Source organism: Xenopus laevis, chromosome 3L (genome assembly GCF_017654675.1).
Source record: "Xenopus laevis strain J_2021 chromosome 3L, Xenopus_laevis_v10.1, whole genome shotgun sequence".
Lineage (NCBI taxonomy): Eukaryota > Metazoa > Chordata > Amphibia > Anura > Pipidae > Xenopus > Xenopus laevis.
In genome coordinates, this window is record NC_054375.1 from 13,681,689 (window position 1) to 13,703,999 (window position 22,311).

General features: G+C 45.0%; 2 protein-coding genes across 7 annotated transcripts in view; one reads left to right on the forward strand and one right to left on the reverse strand.

Moving 5' to 3' along the window:
• Positions 1-22,311, reverse strand: part of LOC108704584 (voltage-dependent calcium channel subunit alpha-2/delta-4) — a 106,135-nt gene that overhangs the window by 27,463 nt on the left and 56,361 nt on the right. The gene's annotated exons all lie outside the window — the stretch shown is intronic.
• Positions 1-22,311, forward strand: part of lrtm2.L (leucine-rich repeats and transmembrane domains 2 L homeolog) — a 29,839-nt gene that overhangs the window by 1,548 nt on the left and 5,980 nt on the right. The window contains exons 1-2 of one of the 2 annotated variants that reach the window (XM_041585926.1): positions 5,859-6,268; positions 12,059-12,182. In XM_041585926.1, the coding sequence (XP_041441860.1) occupies positions 12,134-12,182 (49 nt within the window). In that variant the 5' untranslated portion in view covers positions 5,859-6,268; positions 12,059-12,133. Of the gene's footprint in view, positions 1-5,858; positions 6,269-12,058; positions 12,183-22,311 lie in introns of those variants that run through there. The other variant, XM_018241176.2, reaches the window with a different exon arrangement.

Consider the following 22,311-nt stretch of genomic DNA (forward strand, 5'->3'; position numbering starts at 1 on the left):
AGCCGGACGGACGTGTGTAATAAGGTGAGAAACACGGCAGAACTATAATCGGATTCACGCACAACCCCCATCCCCTTTATTTTCCTTCCCACCCGGGATATTGACTGAGAGCCCAGATAATCAGCGCCGCTGGGTTCTGTGTAGGTGGAACAATGACAGGAGCGTGTGTTTAATGGATTTTTTTATCCTTTTGCTTCTTTTCAGACGGGAAGTTTGTGTAGAACAGGGACCAGCCCACCCGCTGCTGCTGCTGCGCAACTACAACTTCCAGCAAAGCCTAGTCTGTTAGCTCACCTGCTGGGAGTTGTAGTTCCATGACAGCATAGGAGCTATGACTATTTTAGCCTATAACTGAAACTATTTCCTAGGGAGACCGCATTTCCATTTCTGGGTCTTTGTTCCAAAGACCAAGGTACCCCCCAAAAAAGGGCACAACATTCATGTTATAATTAGGGGTCTATCTACTTACATTCTAAATAATTTATGAAAATGTTTTTTTTTATTTCGGTAATAGAATTTTTTTTCCCCAATTTCTTCCAATCTCTTATCCGGAATGCTTTGCACCTGGAGTTTTCCAGATAAAGGGTTCTTTAAGCAACGTGGAGCACCATGCTTAAAGGGGCGGTTCATCTTTGAGTTACCTTTGAGTATGTTATAGAATGATCAATTCTAAGAAACTTTATAATTGGTCTTCTTTATTTATTTTGTGTAGTTTTTTTTTTTAATTGTTTGCTTTTTTCTTCTGACTCTTTCCAGCTTTTAAAGAGGGGATCACTGACCCCATCCAAAAACAAATATTCTGTAAGGCTACAAATGTATTGTTATTGCTACTTTTTATTACTTATATTTCTGTTCAGACCTCTCCTATTCATATCCCAGTCTCATTCAAAACAATGCATGGTTGCTAGGGTAATTTGAGCCCCAGCAACCAGCTGAAACTGCAAACTGGAGAGCTGCTGAATAAAAAGCTAAATAACTCAAAAACACAAATAATAAAAAATGAAAACCAATTGCAATTTGTCTCAGACTATCACTCTCTACATCATACTAAAAGTTAATTTAAAAGTGATCAAACCCTTTTAAGTCCACCTAACAGGATGGATTTAGGCAGCTTATTTCCCATCAAGTACAAGGTACTAGGGGGTCATTTAGTACAAGCAGGGCACCCTGTGCAACAGTCACATACACACTCGCAATGCAATGACTTGTGTCTGGAGTGGTTCAGAGGAGAGAGTAAAATACATGTTGCAAACCCAGAGTAAGTGCTGTGTATATAATACATGGGAGTAATGGGCAAGTAATCAAACTGCCAACTCTCTTGCGGTCTGCTCTCTTTTTGTGTCTCCAACACACATAGGCAATGCCAGAACATTCCCCATTCCCAAAAACATATTGGGTACCCCTGGAACTATAGCAGGATGACTGTTACCCAAATGTTTTTATATATCTGTAACCTTGTTATGAGCTAAGGGGGCCCAGCCTGAAGGTCAGTTAGGGGGAGATTTGGGGTGAGTGCTTATTTGTGCCCTGGGTAACCCTGGAACTATAGCAGGGTGACTGTTACCCCAAGGTTTCTATATATCTATAACCTTGTTATGAGCTAAGGGGGCCCAGCCTGAAGGTCAGTTAGGGGGAGATTTGGGGTGAGTGCTTATTTGTGCCCTGGGTAACCCTGGAACTATAGCAGGGTGACTGTTACCCCAAGGTTTCTATATATCTATAACCTTGTTATGAGCTAAGGGGGCCCAGCCTGAAGGTCAGTTAGGGGGAGATTTGGGGTGAGTGCTTATTTGTGCCCTGGGTACCCCTGGAACTATAGCAGGGTGACTGTTACCCCAATGTTTCTATATATCTGTAACCTTGTTATGAGCTAAGGGGGCCCAGACTGAAGGCCAGTTAGGGGGAGATTTGGGGTGAGTGCTTATTTGTGTTCTGGGTACCTCTGGAACTATAGCAGGGTGACTGTTACCCCAATGTTTCTATATATCTGTAACCTTGTTATGAGCTAAGGGGCCCAGTCTGAAGGTCATTTAGGGGAGATTTGGGGTGAGTGCTTATTTGTACCCTGGGTACCCCTGGAACTATGGCAGGGTTACTGTTACCCCAATGTTTCTATATATCTGTAACCTTGTTATGAGCTAAGGGGGCCCAGTCTGAAGGTCATTTAGGGGGAGATTTGGGGTGAGTGCTTATTTGTACCCTGGGTACCCCTGGAACTATAGAAGAATGACTGTTACCCCAATGTGAGTGTGAGCACAAGCACATGACGTTACTGAATGTGACAGCGGCAGGGAGTAGACATTCATTCTTAAATCTCAGTGTCTCTGGCGGATTTTTGAATGGCAGCCATATTTTCCCCTTGCTTCACGATACATGTGTTACAGGGAATCTCAGGGTAATTGCACAGGTGGGTGGGAACCCCTTGTCTAATGCTTTCTGCTTTAACCCCTTGGGACACTGCAAAGGATCAATCCTCCTTCCATTGTTTTTCTCTATTTTTACACGCGTTCAAAATGATTAACCCCTCCAGTGCCAAGGCTGGTCTTATATAAGCAGGAAGGTAGATGACCCAAGGGCATTGTAGCCATAAATATCTATATATTATCTATTTATCTTCTGATGATCATGGGGCTCCTCCTGCCAAATCCGGTTTATAAAGCCATTATTTTCCTATAGAGCCTAATGAATGCCCTTAATTTAGAGCCAGCGCTGATCCCCCGCACCGGGCTGCAGAGCAACACAATAGCAATCAGGAACAATTCAGCCAAAGCCACGTCAAGGAACCCAGCACCTTCCATTAATTAATCCACACAATTACTGCTTAGGGGAAGAAAAGAAAGGGAAACCAGGAGCAGAACAGGGAGGACGGAGGAGAGAAGTAGGCGAAAAGTTCTAACGAGATTATTACATTAAGTATAAAACTCTAGGGACGGAAAATGAAAGTAAATTAGTCTTTAACATCCTTAAATTTACCCTTTTGCAAAAAAAAGGGAAACTCCTGTAATTAATGAATCAAAACAGGCACTTCTGTAGACCAGGCCTCCACATGTTACTGGACTACAACTCTCAGCAGCCCCAACAAGGAAATCAGCTCATTCCTGCATCAAAAATTCAGTTTGTTTTTAGTGGGATCCCTTAGAATGTTTGTGCTCCAAAAAAAGCCATAGCCTCAGAATCTGCAGTAACAAACAACCTACATAGGAACAGAAAGGGACCCTAAATTACATATTACTGAAATTGTAATGGAACAGACAGAGAATTTGTGGGGATTAAATGAAAAGATTTAAATAGAAGCAAAAACCTCTTCTTTCACAGTCCATTAGAATATAGAATAACTGCCCCTCCTCATTTCCCCCCAGCTTCCCTAAAGCGTCTGGCAGCCAGTCTGCCCCGAGGAAAGCCCCTGATAAACTGCCGCCTAAGGCAAAGTTCTCACCTTGGCTCACGGCAAAAAAAATCACCTCTGGCAAAAAAGCAAAACGGAAAGCAAATTAATAAGGGAAAGTGAGAAACTGGAAATAGAAAAATGTGAAAAAAGAGGAAAGCCAGACATGGGAAAACAGAAAAGAAGGTGGGAAAGGAGGAGGTTAGGGATGTGGGAAAAGAATGTGGGAAAGAAAGAAGTTAGGGATGTGGGGAAGCAACAAGGGAAAGGAGGAGGTTAGGGATGTGGGGATACAAGAAGGAGGGAAAGGAGGAGGTTAGAGATGTGGGGAAACGGAAAAGAAGGAAGGAAAGGAGGAAGTTAGGGATGTGGAGAAACAAGAAGGAGGGAAAGGATAGGGTTAGGGATGTGGGGAAACAAGAAGGAGGGAAAGGAGAGGATAGGAATGTGGGGAAACGGAAAAGAAGGTGGGAAAGGAGGAGGTTAGAAATGTGCAGAAATGGAAAAGAAGAGGTTAGGAATGTGGGGAAACAAGAAGGAGGGAAAGGAGGAGGTTAGGGATATTGGGAAACAAGAAGGAGGGAAAGGAGGAGGTTAGGGATATGGGGAAACAAGAAGGAGGGAAAGGAGGAGGTTAGGGATATGGGGAAACAAGAAGGAGGGAAAGGAGAGGTTTGAAATGTGGGGAAACAAGAAGGTGGGAAAGGAGAGGTTTGAAATGTGGGGAAACAAGAAGGAGGGAAAGGCGGAGGTTAGGGATGTGGGGAAACAAGAAGGAGGGAAAGGAGGAGGTTAGGGATGTGGGGAAACAAGAATGAGAAAAAGGAGAGGTTAGAAATATGGGGAAACAAGAAGGAGGGAAAAGAGAGGTTTGAAATGTGGGGAAACAAGAAGGAGGGAAAGGAGTAGGTTAGGGATGTGGGGAAATAAGAAGGAGGGAAAGGAGAGGTTAGGAATATGGGGAAACAAGAAGGAGGGAAAGGAGGTGGTTAGGGATGTGGGGAAACATGAAAGAAGGTGGGAAAGGAGGAGGTTAGGGATGTGGGGAAACAGGAAAGAAGGAGGGAAAGGATGAGGTTAGGGATGTCGGGAAACAAGAAGGAGGGAAAGGAGAAGGATAAAGATGTGGGGAAACAAGGAGGGAAAGGAGAGGTTAGGGATGTGGGGAAAGAAGAAGGAGGGAAAGGAGAGGGATGTGGGGAAACAGGAAAGAAGGTGAAGGTTATGGGTATGGGGGATGCAGGAAGGCAGGAGAAGAAGAAATAATGAAAGTGGGAAAAAGCTGAAAAAGAAGGGAGAAGGTCAAGAGAAGGAAATGAGGAAGGAAACCAAATGAAAGACTGGAAGTGGCAGAGAATGGAACACAACAGCGTGAGGCTGTCGAGAGCTTAGGGCCTGGCTCCAAGAAACTTTATAGCTGGTCATACATGGGCAGAGATTGGCTGTCAACAGAATAGGGCAACTTACTGGCCCATGCATGAGGCCACAAGGAAGGACTTTCCATCTGGTATGTGAAGGAGACTTGGGCAGATATCTTTTCTAAGCAAATCCTGCTTTTGGCTGGTGAGTGAGATCTGCATGGGCCCCCCGTGTTACCAGAAAAGCGTTTATTTTGGCAAATGCACCAAACATTCGGATCTCCCCATGTATGATCATCTTATGTGGTGGAGGCGCTAGGAGTTTTGGAAAAAAACAGTCCACAGAGGCTTATGAATTATGAGCTGCACCTTATCTGAAAGCCTAACAGGATGCAGCTGCGGGAAGGGAGGGGTTTGTTTACGCAGAGAGCTTGGACTGCAGATTTGTTTGGAATTCTGGGATAGAAAAAGATGCACACTTTCCCTAAATTACATTCTCATTTTAGGTCCACTTTCACATTTTCCCGGGGTCCATATGGCTCAGCAGGGATCCAGTTACACGGTTCTGGAATTCACTTTGTCTAGAAATAACTGTAACAGTAGCGATCTGAATAAAGTTCCCCCTCATCGCTGGGCTATAGATCACTGGAATAAAGTCACACTAATAAGGCTCTCACTAAGGTGAATCAGTTAAAAACCTGTGCTGTGTATACCGGCTCATGAATAAGGGCAGCAGTGCTTAAAGGGAGAACATTCCTTATCTATTGCCTGTGCCAGCCTGTTACCGCTCCTAATATGATTAAATCACATTATCGGAGAATGAGTTATGGCTGCACCTTTTATCTGACAGACTACAGGGTGCCTGTGGGCTCAGCCCTCCCCTCTTGCGAAACAAGAAGGTCAGATTAAGACTTGAGCCGTATTTTGCCCGGAGATTATGTCCTGGCAGGAAATTAAAACATGTGTTGGCAGCGGGTGGTCAATATACCCACTATATCCTCATGGACTCACTCTTACAGGCAATGCAGCACCCTCCCATGCCTGTACCACCCACAGAGGCTGCACAACAGATCCACACTTCCAAACATCAACACTGGCAAAGCTGTAGAGGACAAGTCACTCTCACGGCCAGATCTGGTATCACGTACTTCTTTACTACTACTGACGGATTCAATAAGGACACAAGGCAAACTGCTCTCTACCAGGAATGCATTGACCACTGCATGGAAATTCCATGTTGGACCCAACTTTGAGATCCTTACTGGAAGCATTGTGCCGACTTACTTCTATGGAGATCCTAAACAGCTTCAATCCTGATCATTCACAAAGATTCCAGGAAAGACCTTCCATGCCCTGCACCCAGTCTGCTCTTTCCAAGAACCTACTTGGGTCAATACCATACTCATCCACTTCTACTATCCTACACTAACATTTAAGAGTAGACACCAAGCACCCTGCTCTTGTTGAGTCAAGACTCTTCCTACCTGCTGTTCTACCACTGGTACATCCAACGCAAACACAATAGGTATGATGGGCTACTGCCTCAAGGTCCATACCATTTGTGATTATGGGGAGGAACCGTTTGGGAGAGTTGCTGTGTATGTGGGACCCTAGCAATTAGATTCAAGTTTAAATTCTAAAACGTAGAACCAAGAACATAGAGCAGTGGCAGGGGAGCTCAGCCTGAAGGTTTATTTGTGTGAGATTTGGGGAGAATGTCTATTGGCTGTGCTAAACACTCCTGAAAGCCCACCATGAAGGTCAGTTATGGAGAGATTTTAAAGGAATTCTGTCATGATTTTTATGGTGTCATTTGTATTTCTAAATGACACTGTTTACACTGCACATAATTTACTCTACAATATAAAATTTAATTCTGGAACCAGCAAGTGTAATTTTTAGTTGTAATATTGGTGTGTAGGTGCATCTCAGGTCATTTTGCCTGGTCATGTGCTTTCAGAAAGAGCCAGCACTTTAGGATGGAACTGCTTTCTGGCAGGCTGTTGTTTCTCTTACTCAATGTAACTGAATGTGTCTCAGTGGGACCTGGATTTTACTATTGAGTGTTGTTCTTATATCTACCAGGCAGCTTTTATCTTGTGTTAGGAGATGTTATCTGGTTACCTTCCCATTGTTCTGTTGTTAGGCTGCTGGGGGGGAAGGGAGGGGTGATATCACTCCAACTTGAAGTACAGCAGTAAAGAGTGACTGAAGTTTATCACAGCACAAGCCACATGACTGGGGGCAGCTGGGAAATTGACAATATGTCTAGCCCCATGCCAGATTTCAAAATTGAATATAAAAAAATCTGTTTGCTCTTTTGAGAAACAGATTTCAGTGCAGAATTCTGCTGCAGCAGCACTATTAACTGATGTATTTTGAAAAAAAAAACATGTTTTCCCATAACAGTATCCCTTAAAATGAACATTTATGACTAAGGACAATCGAAATTGTAGTTTGCCAGGAACACGTGAGCAGAGGTTACAGAGGCATCAAATGCCAACAGAAAAACATCTGACCGTTCTACCCAGTAAATGTGTTGTTCCTTGTGTGTGTGTATATACTGCTAATTAGTTACACTGAGCTGTGCCCATAGCTTGCTGTATAATGTAGGTCAGCTTTGCCTTCATGAGCTGCTGCTGTGTGCTTAGGAGCAAGACCCCCAGCGTATGAGAGTCAGAAAGAATTCTCCCAATCCCCTCAAACCCTGTGGACCCCCTGAATTTCACAGCAGGAGCCACGGTGAGACGGGTGAGAAATGGACGAGTCGGGATGGAGAGAGATGAGTCCGTATGATAAATGATAGACGCTCTGATAGGGGACAATGACAAATGAGGTGCAGGATGGAACCTAGAATGAATAACTGGGTTTATTTCCAGCGATCAGCAAGGGGGAAAGGTCATTGCTTTTTCATAGCAGTTTTACCAGGGCTGGTTTTAGGGGACAGCACTAAAGGGCATACGTTATTATAAGGGATAATGTAACCCCTACTGTAAATGATAAGGATATTAGAAGTCACTGAGGGGTTCTGTGACCATATAAAGACACAAGGCTGCAGGCTGAGTTATACAGGGAACTCTGAGTATCACTCATGTATTATAAGGGATAATGTAACCCCTACTGTAAATGATAAGGATATTAGAAGTCACTGGGGGTTCTGTGACCATATAACGGCACAAGGCTGCAGGCTGAGTTATACAGGGAACTCTGAGTATCACTCATGTATTATAAGGGATAATGTACCCCCTACTGTAAATGATAAGGATATTAGAAGTCACTGAGGGGTTGTTCTGTGACCATATAAAGGCACAAGGCTACAGGCTGAGTTATACAGGGAACTCTGAGTATCACTCATGTATTATAAGGGATAATGTACCCCCTACTGTAAATGATAAGGATATTAGAAGTCACTGAGGGGTTGTTCTGTGACCATATAAAGGCACAAGGCTGCAGGCTGAGTTATACAGGGAACTCTGAGTATCACTCATGTATTATAAGGGATAATGTACCCCCTACTGTAAATGATAAGGATATTAGAAGTCACTGAGGGGTTCTGTGACCATATAAAGGCACAAGGCTGCAGGCTGAGTTATACAGGGAACTCTGAGTATCACTCATGTATTATAAGGGATAATGTACCCCCTACTGTAAATGATAAGGATATTAGAAGTCACTGAGGGGTTGTTCTGTGACCATATAAAGGCACAAGGCTGCAGGCTGAGTTATACAGGGAACTCTGAGTATCACTCATGTATTATAAGGGATAATGTACCCCCTACTGTAAATGATAAGGATATTAGAAGTCACTGAGGGGTTCTGTGACCATATAAAGGCACAAGGCTGCAGGCTGAGTTATACAGGGAACTCTGAGTATCACTCATGTATTATAAGGGATAATGTACCCCCTACTGTAAATAATAAGGATATTAGAAGTCACTGAGGGGTTGTTCTGTGACCATATAAAGGCACAAGGCTGCAGGCTGAGTTATACAGGGAACTCTGAGTATCACTCATGTATTATAAGGGATAATGTAACCCCTACTGTAAATGATAAGGATATTAGAAGTCACTGGGGGTTCTGTGACCATATAACGGCACAAGGCTGCAGGCTGAGTTATACAGGGAACTCTGAGTATCACTCATGTATTATAAGGGATAATGTACCCCCTACTGTAAATGATAAGGATATTAGAAGTCACTGAGGGGTTGTTCTGTGACCATATAAAGGCACAAGGCTGCAGGCTGAGTTATACAGGGAACTCTGAGTATCACTCATGTATTATAAGGGATAATGTACCCCCTACTGTAAATGATAAGGATATTAGAAGTCACTGAGGGGTTCTGTGACCATATAAAGGCACAAGGCTGCAGGCTGAGTTATACAGGGAACTCTGAGTATCACTCATGTATTATAAGGGATAATGTACCCCCTACTGTAAATAATAAGGATATTAGAAGTCACTGAGGGGTTGTTCTGTGACCATATAAAGGCACAAGGCTGCAGGCTGAGTTATACAGGGAACTCTGAGTATCACTCATGTATTATAAGGGATAATGTAACCCCTACTGTAAATGATAAGGATATTAGAAGTCACTGGGGGTTCTGTGACCATATAACGGCACAAGGCTGCAGGCTGAGTTATACAGGGAACTCTGAGTATCACTCATGTATTATAAGGGATAATGTACCCCCTACTGTAAATGATAAGGATATTAGAAGTCACTGAGGGGTTGTTCTGTGACCATATAAAGGCACAAGGCTGCAGGCTGAGTTATACAGGGAACTCTGAGTATCACTCATGTATTATAAGGGATAATGTACCCCCTACTGTAAATGATAAGGATATTAGAAGTCACTGAGGGGTTGTTCTGTGACCATATAAAGGCACAAGGCTGCAGGCTGAGTTATACAGGGAACTCAGAGTATCAATCGTGTATTATAAGGGATAATGTACCCCCTACTGTAAATGATAAGGATATTAGAAGTCACTGAGGGGTTGTTCTGTGACCATATAAAGGCACAAGGCTGCAGGCTGAGTTATACAGGGAACTCAGAGTATCACTCGTGTATTATAAGGGATAATATACCCCCTACTGTAAATGATAAGGATATTAGAAGTCACTGAGGGGTTGTTCTGTGACCATATAAAGGCACAAGGCTGCAGGCTGAGTTATACAGGGAACTCTGAGTATCACTCATGTATTATAAGGGATAATGTACCCCCTACTGTAAATGGTAAGGATATTAGAAGTCACTGAGGGGTTGTTCTGTGACCATATAAAGGCACAGGGTTGCAGGCTGAGTTATATAAAGAACTCTGAGTATCACTCGTGTATTATAAGGGATAATGTACCCCCTACTGTAAATGATAAGGATAATATAAGTGATTGAGGAATTCTCTCATAAGAAAGCAGAAGTAGGTGAAGCACTATTGACTATGGATGAGAAACTGATTCCAAGGTCCCATTTATGACCTTAGGGTTTAATTTTGTATTATGTAAAGCATGCATTCCTACAAGGCACACAGTGCAAACACAGGTAAACAGTGTAAATTCACCCCCTGCTCTGGTTGTGCCACGGTCTACTAAGTAGTGGAAATGGTTACAATTGAGATACTGATCTGTCGTTGCTCAGGGTCTTGAGCATCTCGGCACAAAGAGAGGCGCCCGAGGCCGATGTCAGTTGGAAGTAAGGATAAAACAGGAGACATCGGCTAAGCAACATCGCTGCGAGGGCTGCAAAAAATCCCTCAAACAGGAAAAATAAAAAAAATATCTGAGAACTCTAAACAGAGGTCAACACAGTCCCTACCATGAAATAACTTGTATGCCACATAGCCGGCAGGGTGCCCTTTATTATTTGTATTAATAATAACTTTCTCTAACAAGAAATTAGTCTAGGGAGTGATACCGTGTAGGGACCTTGCAACACAGACTAAGCAGAGCCCCATTATTTACTACAATTGGGACAATGTTTCTACTCAACAGCTAAATGTATGCAGGTTGGCTTTAGATATAAAATATTTTTGTCTCTGTCTTACCTCTCTGTTTCCATCTTCCCCTACTGTCTCCATCTTGTCCTACTGTCTCCATCTTGCCCTACTGTCTCCATCTTGCCCTACTGTCTCCATCTCGTTCTACTGTCTCCATCTCGTCCTACTGTCTCCATCTCGTCCTACTGTCTCCATCTCGTCCTACTGTCTCCATCTCGTCCTACTGTCTCCATCTTGCCCTAATGTCTCCATCATGCCCTACTGTCTCCATCTTGCCCTACTGTCTCCATCTTGCCCTACTGTCTCCATCTTGCCCTACGGTCTCCATCTTGCCCTAATGTCTCCATCTTGCCCTACTGTCTCCATCTCGTCCTACTGTCTCCATCTCGTCCTACTGTCTCCATCTTCCCCTAATGTCTCCATCATGCCCTACTGTCTCCATCTTGCCCTACTGTCTCCATCTTGCCCTACTGTCTCCATCTTGCCCTACTGTCTCCATCTTGCCCTACTGTCTCCATCTTGCCCTACTGTCTCCATCTTGCCCTAATGTCTCCATCTTGTCCTACTGTCTCAATCATGCCCTACTGTCTCTATCTTGCCCTAATGTCTCCATCTTGTCCTACTGTCTCCATCTTGCCCTACTGTCTCTATCTTGCCCTAATGTCTCCATCTTGCCCTAATGTCTCCATCTTGTCCTACTGTCTCCATCTTGTCCTAGTTTTTCCTTTGTCTTGTCCTGCTGCATCTTTGCTAATTTCTATTCTCCCACCCTTCAACTGTTGATCAGAGGGGACACACTCACCCCCCTCTTCCCCCAAAGACAGCTCAGAACTAATATAATATTCAGCACATTCTGGCTATGGGGCATTAAAATGGCATCTTATTTAAATAGACTTCATTTGTTTTCCAGAGTATCTGTTCCAGCTCTCACTGCTCCTGGGTATGTGCTGCCTCGTCCCTCATACAACGGAATGATTTTTAACTCTTGCTGGGCAGGCCTTGTGCCAATGTAAAGATTAAATTTTAAACAAATTAAGTACATTTCAAGGGAAACTGCGCCAAAAAAAATCTTTTAAACCTTAAACATAAATGCAATAAGAAGTATCTATCTGGCTATTTATCTTATGTCTCTGCTATTTCTGACTCTTGATACAATGTAGCAATGGCCAGCTGACTAACATACCTCTGCTGCGTTGTTTCATGAGTCAGAACCATGAAGAGGAGGAAGTGAGAGAAGCCAGGGATGACAGGCAGGTAGATAGACCTGAGACAGGGAGGAGGAGCCAGGCTGACACTGTGCGTGTTTATTTCTATTTTTACAGAGCACATCGGAGTTCCTTTACTCACAGCTCAGCCGATGTGAAGTCACCACTTCCCACCCATTGACTGAGGGCAGGATGAGCGGGGCACGGAGATGTTACCCCAGCAGATGGGCATGGGGATCCTGTAAGTACTCGACGCCCTTTCAACCCCCATGGGGAATACTTCTTCTATGCTCTATTCTGCTTAGTACAGTTTAACGGGGAAAGATAAACCTTCCATAAACAACACTACAATTCCAAGCATTCTCAGGCATGGGCAAATGCATGCTGGGACATGTACTCCAGCACATTGCCCAGATTAAAGGGAACATAACCCTATCATAACTGCGCCTTGTAGTTAGATGTTTGCAGGTATAGGCATTTGGAGACAGTTATAATTAACCCCATAAATGGTAACTGAGCTTGGTAGAAGTAACATGGCCGCCCAGGGAAGGGAGTTGCTCTGTTTCCAACCTGTACGTTCCAGATGTATATAAGCAAGTCACTGGTTAATATGGAGACGAGCCTGACAAACGTTATATAATGAGACCCATTCATACAGAACTCTATGGGGGGTTATTTATTAAAGTCCAAATGCCCAAAACTGGAAAAATTCTAGTTTTTTACTATAAAATCTGAATTTTTAGTGGAAGAAAAAACGTGAATTTTTCCCGAAGATATCCTGATATGCCATGTGTTTGTGCAATAATTGGCCAGAGTTTTCGGGCAGAAAATTTGAGATATTCGTACAATCAGATATTTTCAATTTTTTTTCCTGCGCACAAATTTTTCGGAAAAATTTAATAATAAATAAATGGAAAAAAACCCATGCGGATTTAGTCTGAGTCTATTTCAGAAAATGATGATATAATTTCGGAATTGATAAATAACCGCATGCAATAGAATGGTGGATGTGTGGGTGCGCCCGTCCCTTACAGCTTATAGGATGTGTCACTGGTTTCTGGCATTCTTTGCCTTTTCTGAAACAAGCTGGTAACTTGGGGGTGGGACCATGATGCTAGGGGGCGGGTCCAGATGCTCAGGGGCGGGTTGGTAATGATGTAGGTGGGGCTATGACATCACATATCTGTGGCTGAATGTTATTTTGTCCAGTTTTACAACACTAAAAACTGAACAGGAGGCTTTGAACTGGACAGCACAGGTGGCATTGCAACCACACTTCTACCCCATGGATGGTGGCCCTGCTTAAAAAAAGTGATGGGGCCTGAAACTTTGTGGAACTCATGGATTGGGCAGGTTCCTTAGCTAAAGGTACAAGTTTGGAAGTTCCCTCCCTTTTGGAGATGCAGTGGCACCAACCCCTCTCTCTGGTAATGTTTCCATGGCAACCCACCCTATTTGTGATGTCATCAGGTGAAAGTTTAAAAAAAAAAAGGGTGCAGGGCTGGGGGTGCGGGCCCATAACTAGCACCCGGTCAGTGGTGCAGCAGATGGCACATTCCCAAAAATTCAGGGGCTACAGGAGCCATGAGGGCAACAGTGAAAGTAAATGCATATGGATATTTATCATGGAGAGAAAAGGCTGCACAAGGTAATTTGGCTTAATACTGGGAGGGTGGTAAAAATCTAATTAACCTCTGTGCATTAATTAGATCATGTGCTCCCTATGCCCTACAGGCATCTAAACTGCACATTTTCTTAATTACTTTAGCCATTTTTAAGTCGTTTTGAGTCCCCAAAGCCACAGACGAGCCGGCACCCAGAAGCACAAGCAATTTGCTCAATTCTGAACGATTGTATCATTGCCCCCGACGTGACAAGCGATATGGGCTCTGGGGGAGGGAAGCACCCCCGGGGGTCGCCAGCAGCACAAGAGTTAAATATAGCCTGGATATGCACAAGCAGCTACAAAAAGGATTTCACACCCTGTTGGTGAATTAGAATCCCGCTAATGGGCCGGAATCTTATGGAAATTTAGCGAATGTGACGGCATGGGGCTGAGTCACTCGCCTGTATGTAGCAATCATTGCCGGGTACTTTATTCTTTATTGTTACACCCCTGCCTAAAATGCTTTATCTGACAAGCACTTATCCCGAGTAAATTGATATTACCGAATAGTCAATCTTCTTATCATATGAAAACCTTTCCAGAAAGAATATGCTCTTTCTGCTGCCTTAGAGTTAGTCAGATCACTGAGCTAGAAAGTCTGTCCACCCCTGTGGTTCCAAAATTTCATCCCCTAGCCGTCTCTAAAAGTGCCTAGTAATCAGTATAGCAGCTCCGGCCCATATGTAGAAACAGAGAGCAGATTTCCTATAAGCACATTAAGTCCTTCATGCTGCACTGTCACTTTAAGGGGAATAACTACAAGGATCTTACCCCCCCCCCCCCTATACACGAGAGTATCACATGTCTCTCCAGCAGAGAAAGGGTTCACTTGAAACATCATTCCTAATATAACTGTCTCCCTTAAGTCACATCCATTTATCAGATGCTGGGAGGGAAAGTGAGGCATTAAAGGGAAACATCTAATCATTTATCTAATGAAACATTAATACATCTCACTTTGATGTGGAAGAGAAATATTCACAGAGAGGAAGGGGAGATGCTGCCTGTTTCCATCCTGACACCCTCTTCTGTTCCATCCAGCCACCCTCAGGTGCTCCCTCCTTCACCTCCTACCACCCTCAGGTGCTCCCTCCTTCCACCCTCAGGTGCTCCCTCCTTCCACCCTCAGGTGCTCCCTCCTTCAACCCTCAGGTGCTCCCTCCTTCTACCCTCAGATGCAGCTGCTCCCTCCTTCCACCCTCAGATGCTCTCTCCTTCAACCCTCAGGTGCTCCCTCCTTCTACCCTCAGATGCTCCCTCCTTCTACCCTCAGGTGCTCCCTCCTTCCACCCTCAGATGCTCCCTCTTTCTACCCTCATGCGCTCCCTCCTCCTACTCTCAGATGCAGATGCTCCCTCCTTCCACCTCAGGTGCTGCTTCCTTCTACCCTCAGGTGCTCCCTCCTTCCACCCTTAGGTGCTCCCTCCTTCTACCCTCAGATGCTCCCTCCTTTCACCCTCAGGTGCCCCCCCCCTTCTACCCTCAGATGCTCCCACCTTTTAACCTCAGGTGCTCCCTCCTTCCACCCTCAGGTGCTCCTTCCTTCTACCCACAGGTGCTCCCTCCTTCTCCCTGCTACCACCCACAGGTGCTCCCTCCTTCTCCCTCCTGCCACCCTCAGGTGCTCCTTCCTTCTACCCACAGGTGCTCGCTCCTTCTCCCTCCTGCCACCCTCAGGTGCTCCCTCCCTTGGACACTGGTTTTATCATTTCAGATACCAGCTCACTATAAGAGTCAGTGCTACAGACATGGGGGCCCCAGGCTATCCAGTAAGGATTGGGGCTCTGGTGGGACCTACAGCAAGCAGCATGCATTAACCTCATATAAAAATCATGATGCATGTTGGTAGTTGTAGTCCAGCAAGATCTGAGTGGAGAATATAGTCTGAATAGTTATTAAATGTGATTGTGGGAAAGTAAGAGGTGTGCCAGGCAGTGATCTGGGCAGGGGGAGACAAACGTGGCCAACTTGCTCCATTTCTCACCATATGAATAATGTGAATTATTTAAGCACAGGGTAGTAGCACTGCTCACCTCTCCCATTTCATACCCACCGATCGGCTTACAGTTGTCTCTCAGGGCTGAAATTACACCCGGGCACCACTAACGTGCCCAGTAAGGGCCCCAGCCTAGGGTAGAGCTGCTATTCATTCAATAGCTAAAAGCATTCTGCATCGGCAGTCTGGGTATCGCCATCATATTTCACCACACAGGGAATCCTGGCCTTAAGAGCTAACACTCAGCTGTGAATTCCCATAAGCAAACAGGAGCCACAGGCTGAGGATTGCTATTGTACCACTGTTATCTGTTAGCACTACTCTCCTGAACAATAAGGATCAGTTTCTCTCTTCCGTATCCGATCCATAATTAATCAACCTGCTGAGTGAGAATTAATTAACGGAACTCGGACGCTCTGCATCTCTAAGGCAATTGCTGAACATTTAGCCCAAATGAAGTTACTATACAGGAAGCAGACCCTGTGACTTTTGGGGGCCCAGGAGGTGTAGGGGGCCCATTGAGGCATGGCTGCACATAAATCAGTTCAGTCTGCAGCATGCATCTAAATAAATTGCTAATTAGCCATGCAGGCTGTGGATTCCATATGTGTTCCGTTTTAAAGGGGTGAGGTTTGTACTGGAAGTAAGGCTATTACCAATTGTAACTAGAAGTACTCCAAGTTTAGGGGTGTCTTACTGTGGGACCAGGGCTGCCATCAGGAATAATGAGGTTCCATACTACAAGTTGTCAGGGCCCTAAACCCCAAGGGGCCCCTATTAATAAGCTATTGGTGGACGGGGCCTCTGGGCAGAGGACCTTCCCTACCAAAATGTAAAATGGGGGACCAATGAATGCCCACTAAGCCACACCCATTATTCTTAAAGTCGACCCATCAAACAAGCCCTTTTACATCTCATGGGCCCCCTTTGCTATGGGGCCCCTAATTGCAGAACCCTCTGTACCTGTGTATGCAGATAACCCAGGGGTATTATTAGGCGACTGAAGGTTGGTAACAATGCTGCCCCTTTTAGTATTCGGCACAGATATAAAGCAATGCGTGGTACAGTATGAGGGTATAGCTTAGAACATTCCTTATCTGTATATTTGTATTTATACATATGGGAGGAGGTGCCATATTGATTCCCTTAGACAGTACAGTATGAGGGTATAGCTTATTGTGTGCCCAGAACATTCCTTCTCTGTATATTTGTATTTATACATGTGGAAGGAGGTGCCATATTGATTCCCTTAGACAGTACAGTATGAGGGTATAGCTTATTGTGTGCCCAGAACATTCCTTCTCTGTATATTTGTATTTATACATATGGGAGGAGGGAATTTTTTATTGAGAAAATATACATATTTACATTAAAATTCAGACTTCATACGGAACAAGTCACAAGAATATTACATGCATTACAGTGACACTTTAAGAAATATCATAACAAAAAGAATTGGCCCAAGAAAAATCCAAATGAACCCATAGATTCACATTCTCTTTCATGCGGTTCACCTCCTTAAGTTTAATATACAAAATTTCACTGAGAATTTTCCTGACAGTTGTATCTATGGTGTCACTCTCATTCCCCAGAGACTTCCTACAGCGCATCAGCCATAAATGATATCGCACAGCAGAAAACACAATAAACAGGGTCTCACTATTGTACGAGTGTCTCTTACTCACTATCCCATAGGCTCTTTCACTATAATTATTGGCACATCTCCTATAGATTCCCAGGACTCCCAGCACCTGCCTATATAACTCTCCAGAAATGGGGCAATCAACCTGAAAGTGCTCTGAGGTTTCCTCTACTGCGCACCCCCAGGGGCACTCCCTGCTGTCAATATTCAGGTGCTTCATGTTACCCCTAACAAAGAGTTTACCCTGCAAGGAGAGCCAAGCATTATCAAACAATTTGGGGGGCAGTCTGGGGCAGTTTAAGTACTTGATGCACTCCTCCATTAAACTGCTGGTACAGTCCCTCAGAGCTAAAGGGACGACAAAAAAGGTCTCCAAGATTTTCTCATACAACTGTTTCCTAGACCAAGAAGAGATTTCTGGTGCCCTGATCTCCCATCTCCTCATCTGCTTTAATGCTTGGGAGATGTGTGGTGGGAAATAGGCACATCTGACCCGGACCTCTTTAGCCCTGCCGCCCTGTACCCAGTCTTTGATTAGAGGCAATGCCCAGCTCCTGATGCAGCACTCCCACAGACAGTCTGTGCTTTGGGCCAGATTCCCAAAGTTAAACTTTAAGAATATGGCACCAAAGAAAGCCACCGGACTTATCATCCCTAACCCTCCCTTTCTCCGCTGTAGGAATGTGACGCCCCTTTTGACCGGATTTAGTCTGCTCCCCCAAAGCATTTGGAAGAACAGACTATGGATCCGAGCGTAGAGAGATTCTGGCACGGGAAACACATAAGAGACAAACAAAAACAAAGGGAGCAGAAAAGTCTTGATCAGATTCACCCTTTCCCTATAGGTCAGCCGCCAAGATTTCCATTGCTGAACTTTTGCCATTCCAGTATCTATCTTCGCTTCCCAGTTTTGCCTAGCATTGTCACCCCTCCCAAATTTGATGCCCAATATCTTGACCTGCATAGGGGCTGTGGGGAACCCACTCATCCTAAAACTGGGCTCATCTTCTAAACTCCAAAGAGCTTCCGACTTTTCATAGTTGACCAGAGAACCTGAGGCCTCCGAGTAACTTCTGATGCACCGAGACACTTCTCTCACCTCCTCAGGCTTTGAGACTACTATCGTCACATCATCCGCATAGGCGACTAATTCAAGGGACTGACTGCAAGGCAAGCCGTCCCCCTCCAAACCACACCCCTGCAGCGCCTTTAGAAAAGGATACAAGGCAAAAACATACAGAAGGGGGCTTAAAGGGCAGCCCTGCCTTACCCCTGCCCTCACCTCAAAATCATCGCCACACCAGCCATTAATTAGTGGGAAGCTCTTTGCCCCATCATACAACACTTTTACCCAACTAATAAACTTACCCGGGATACTGTACTTTGACAAAACATAGGTACTTGTGGTTCACCCGATCAAAGGCTTTTGCCTGATCCAGACATAAAAAAAATTTCCCCAGTTTTTGAGCTTTGCATGTCTCTAGCGCCTCTCTCACTGTGAGGACTGCCCCAAGAATGCTCCGCCCTTGCACGGTGCAAAACTGACACATGGACAATAAAGTGTCTGAAAATAATAATAACCGAACAAAAAGGATCCGTGCGAGAATCTTTCTATCTGTATTCAGAAGGGCAATTGGCCTCCAGTTCTCAATACGTGCTGTATCTTTCCCCTTTGATAGCAGGATTAAAGAGGAGTACTGCATAGATGTAGTCAGGCCATTCTGTAGACAGTCATTAAACACCTTTGTTAATACTGGGACCAGATTTTCTTTAAAGGTCTTATAAAACTCCAGTTAGCCCATCAGGACCTGGAGCTTTCTTACATCCCAGGTTATCAACTGCCTGTTGCACCTCCTCCTCAGTAATGTCTGCTACCAAAGGGGAAAAGTCCAAATTACTTACATCAGGAGATGGGGTTGCCTCTAAGAAAGCCTTCATTCTATCCTCGTCCAAATCTCTCCCCCCAAACAAATCAGTGTAGTATGACCTCACCACCCCCAGGATTCCCTCCCTTGACTTCTGTAACTCACCCTGGGGGTCTATGAGGCCTGTCACCAGTTTCTTTTTCAACGTTTTCCTGCAATTCTGGAAAGGATCTGGGGAGTTTTTTGCCCCAAAATCTCTCTCCAGAACCATAGATTTTTGGCGACTATACTGAACACTGCTTCATCTGGGACTTGAGTCGAGCAATTTCTTCCCCTACCACCCCAGCCGAAATACAAGACTCCAGCCTCTTCCTCAAAGACTGGTACTTCCATTGCTTGGAACCCTCCCTTTTTACAGACAGGGATCTAAAGAAGGACCGGAAACATTTTTTTGCCACTTCCCACCACTCTGCCACTGAGTCATAGAACTCTATCTTGGAGAGCAGATCTGAGAAGAGCCTCTGAAAGGAAACCTTAGTGGATTCTTCTGTCAATATACCAATCCCCAGTCTCCAGAGGCCTCTCCCCATATTAGGAGAATCGGAGGTGCCATACGTAAAAGACAAGGCCAAGTGGTCTGAAAAGTCAACTACTTTCACATTTGAGAAATTCTCTTTCTTTTTGACAAAAGCCATGTCCAATCTACTGCTTCTATTACTACAATAATAGGTGTGTCTAGCCTTGCGCCCCCCAAATGAGGCAACATCTACCAAACCAGCCTGGGATACTATGTCACTGAGACACGCCCCCTCATATTTGTTGTATCTGCCGGTTCTGTCCCCTGACCCAGTGCCAAATTAAAGTCACCAGCAAGGATTACATGCATTGATGTGCAGAGATATTGCTTGATGTCAAAAGAAGATCTTTTCTCTCTGCAGCCATTTGTGGCCCATATACATTGATTAGCCGGAAGGAAACCCCATCTATTATGGCATCAAGCATCAAACATCTTCCGACCTTAATCTCTACAAGGCGCTTGACCACTATCTTAACTCTACCACCAAAAAGGAAGCCTACCCCTCCTGCTGGTTCCTCAGCAATGGACCAGAAAGATGGGCCCTTTTGCCAGTCCCTTTTTGCACTGTATATTTCAGATTTATTAACGAGCCTGGTCTCCTGTATAAATATCACATCTGCTTCACACTTTTCTAAAGTCTTAAAAGCATCTGATCTTGTCCTAAAATTTTTTATACTGCAGACATTGGCAGTACAGAATTTAATGTTTAGACCTGCCATTTCTAGTTTAGGTTTTTGGGACTTTAAGTGGCATTTTTTCCCCTTCCTCACTGAATCTTTTAACCTGTACACCCCCTGTCTCCTGAAATGCTCCATCACCCTCAAGAAACTTGAGATTATCCTCCCCTGAGGCTCCTTGCCCATTGCCCTCGGGTGATCTGCTCTTCCTCTTCTTGCCCATGTCCTCCACTATCTCCCCACTCTCAGGCTCACTCTGCACCCTGATAGGACTGGGGGATTTACTAGGAGTCACAATTCTTTCCTCTTCTTTTCCTGCTCCTTTCCTTGATATTACTTCCCCATCTGCCTCCTCTGCCTCCTTCTCAATCCTCCTGAACTCATCCTCCTCTTCCTCTGCCAGCTCACCCCAGCTTTTGCCCTCGGGCAGAATAAACCTGTTTGATATTTTCAGGTTGCTGCTGGAAACTATTTTGCCTGGTTTTTTCTTTGCCTTTCCAACCACTTTCCATTCCTCACCCCTGTTTTTTGCCTCGGCTGCCTCAGCTCTTTCTGCCTTGCCCCTGTTTTCTGCCTCTGCTGCCTCAGCTCTTTCTGCCTGTTCTACGAGAGCTGCGTCCTCCTCCTGCCTCCCTTCCTCCCTCTCATTCCTCACTGGTTCCCTTTCTGCTTCTGGGGGTTCCTGTACCTTCTCCTGCTCACTGACCACTTCCATCTGACTCTCCTCTGGCTCAAACATTTCCCTTTCCACAGTGGGACAAGCCTTTTTGATGTTGTGCCAAGCTTCTGGGCAGTCTCGGTGTGAGTGACCCAAGGCCGAGCACAAGTTGCACCGAATCTTATTGCACTCTTTGCTCACGTGGCCCTGAGCCCCACACATTACACAAACTTTAGTGTCACAATTGCTCGCTAGATGCCGTCTAGACCCACATTTGAAGCATTGGCGAGGCTGCCCAGGGTAGAAGCAGGTGCCTCTCTCTCTGCCTATAAAGAAAGAATTAGGGAGATGTTTGGTGATGTTGTTCTCCATCCCCAGCCTGACCTGGACCCGCCATCCAGCCACCCAAAAACCCTCTTCATTATAAACCTTTTTAAGGGGGGACAGAACTGTGCACTGTCTCTTCAGCCAAATGAGCACGTCTTCTGGGGGGATAGATTCGTGCTTGAAGATGATAGTGACTGTTTTTACCTCCGGCCTAGAGACTGGGACTGCCGTAAACTCTTCCCAGTCCAACAGCCCTTTCTTCTGCTCATAAAGTGCCCAGAACTTCTCCAGCCCCACTGATGTCATGAAACTCACTTCATATTCAGTGTCGGACACAGATATAAAAGCATTGACATCAGCTATAGTAAAACCCATGGACTGCTTTATCAGGTTGCGACACACAAACCTACTCCCAGGGGCTTTTGCTCTTTCTCCCTCCCACTTAATCCGGACCACGTTCTTGCGCTTGAAAACTGGCCCATCATGCACAATTCTCTCCTGCTCCTCCCTAACAAAAAACCTCCCAGAAACTCTGGCTGGACTGATTGGCATTGTCACCCTGTACTGCATTTTTCTCACCCACCCCGGGCACCTCGTGCTCACCCACCACCCCACATTCAGCCTGTGAGGGTCCCCCAACTTCCCCATTCACAGCAGCATCTGCACCAGTTGCATGCGCCACACTTGCCCCTCCACCACAGTTACCCTCCAGCCGCTGCCCACTCACACTTGTATTGGCACAAACAGTTGGTGCAGCATTAACCATTGTTTGTATCTCTATAAAAGGCTGCTGGTGACCAGAATTCAAGTCCAAAATAATTTGGCTGAGAGTCCCACTTGCAATGCTCTTGACTCCTTCCATTTGCTTAAAGCGAGCCTTATTGCTGTAGAATTCCTCCCAGTGCTTTATTATTATCATAGTCCCCTGTATCTGCTGCTCCAGTTGCTCCAGCTCTTTATTC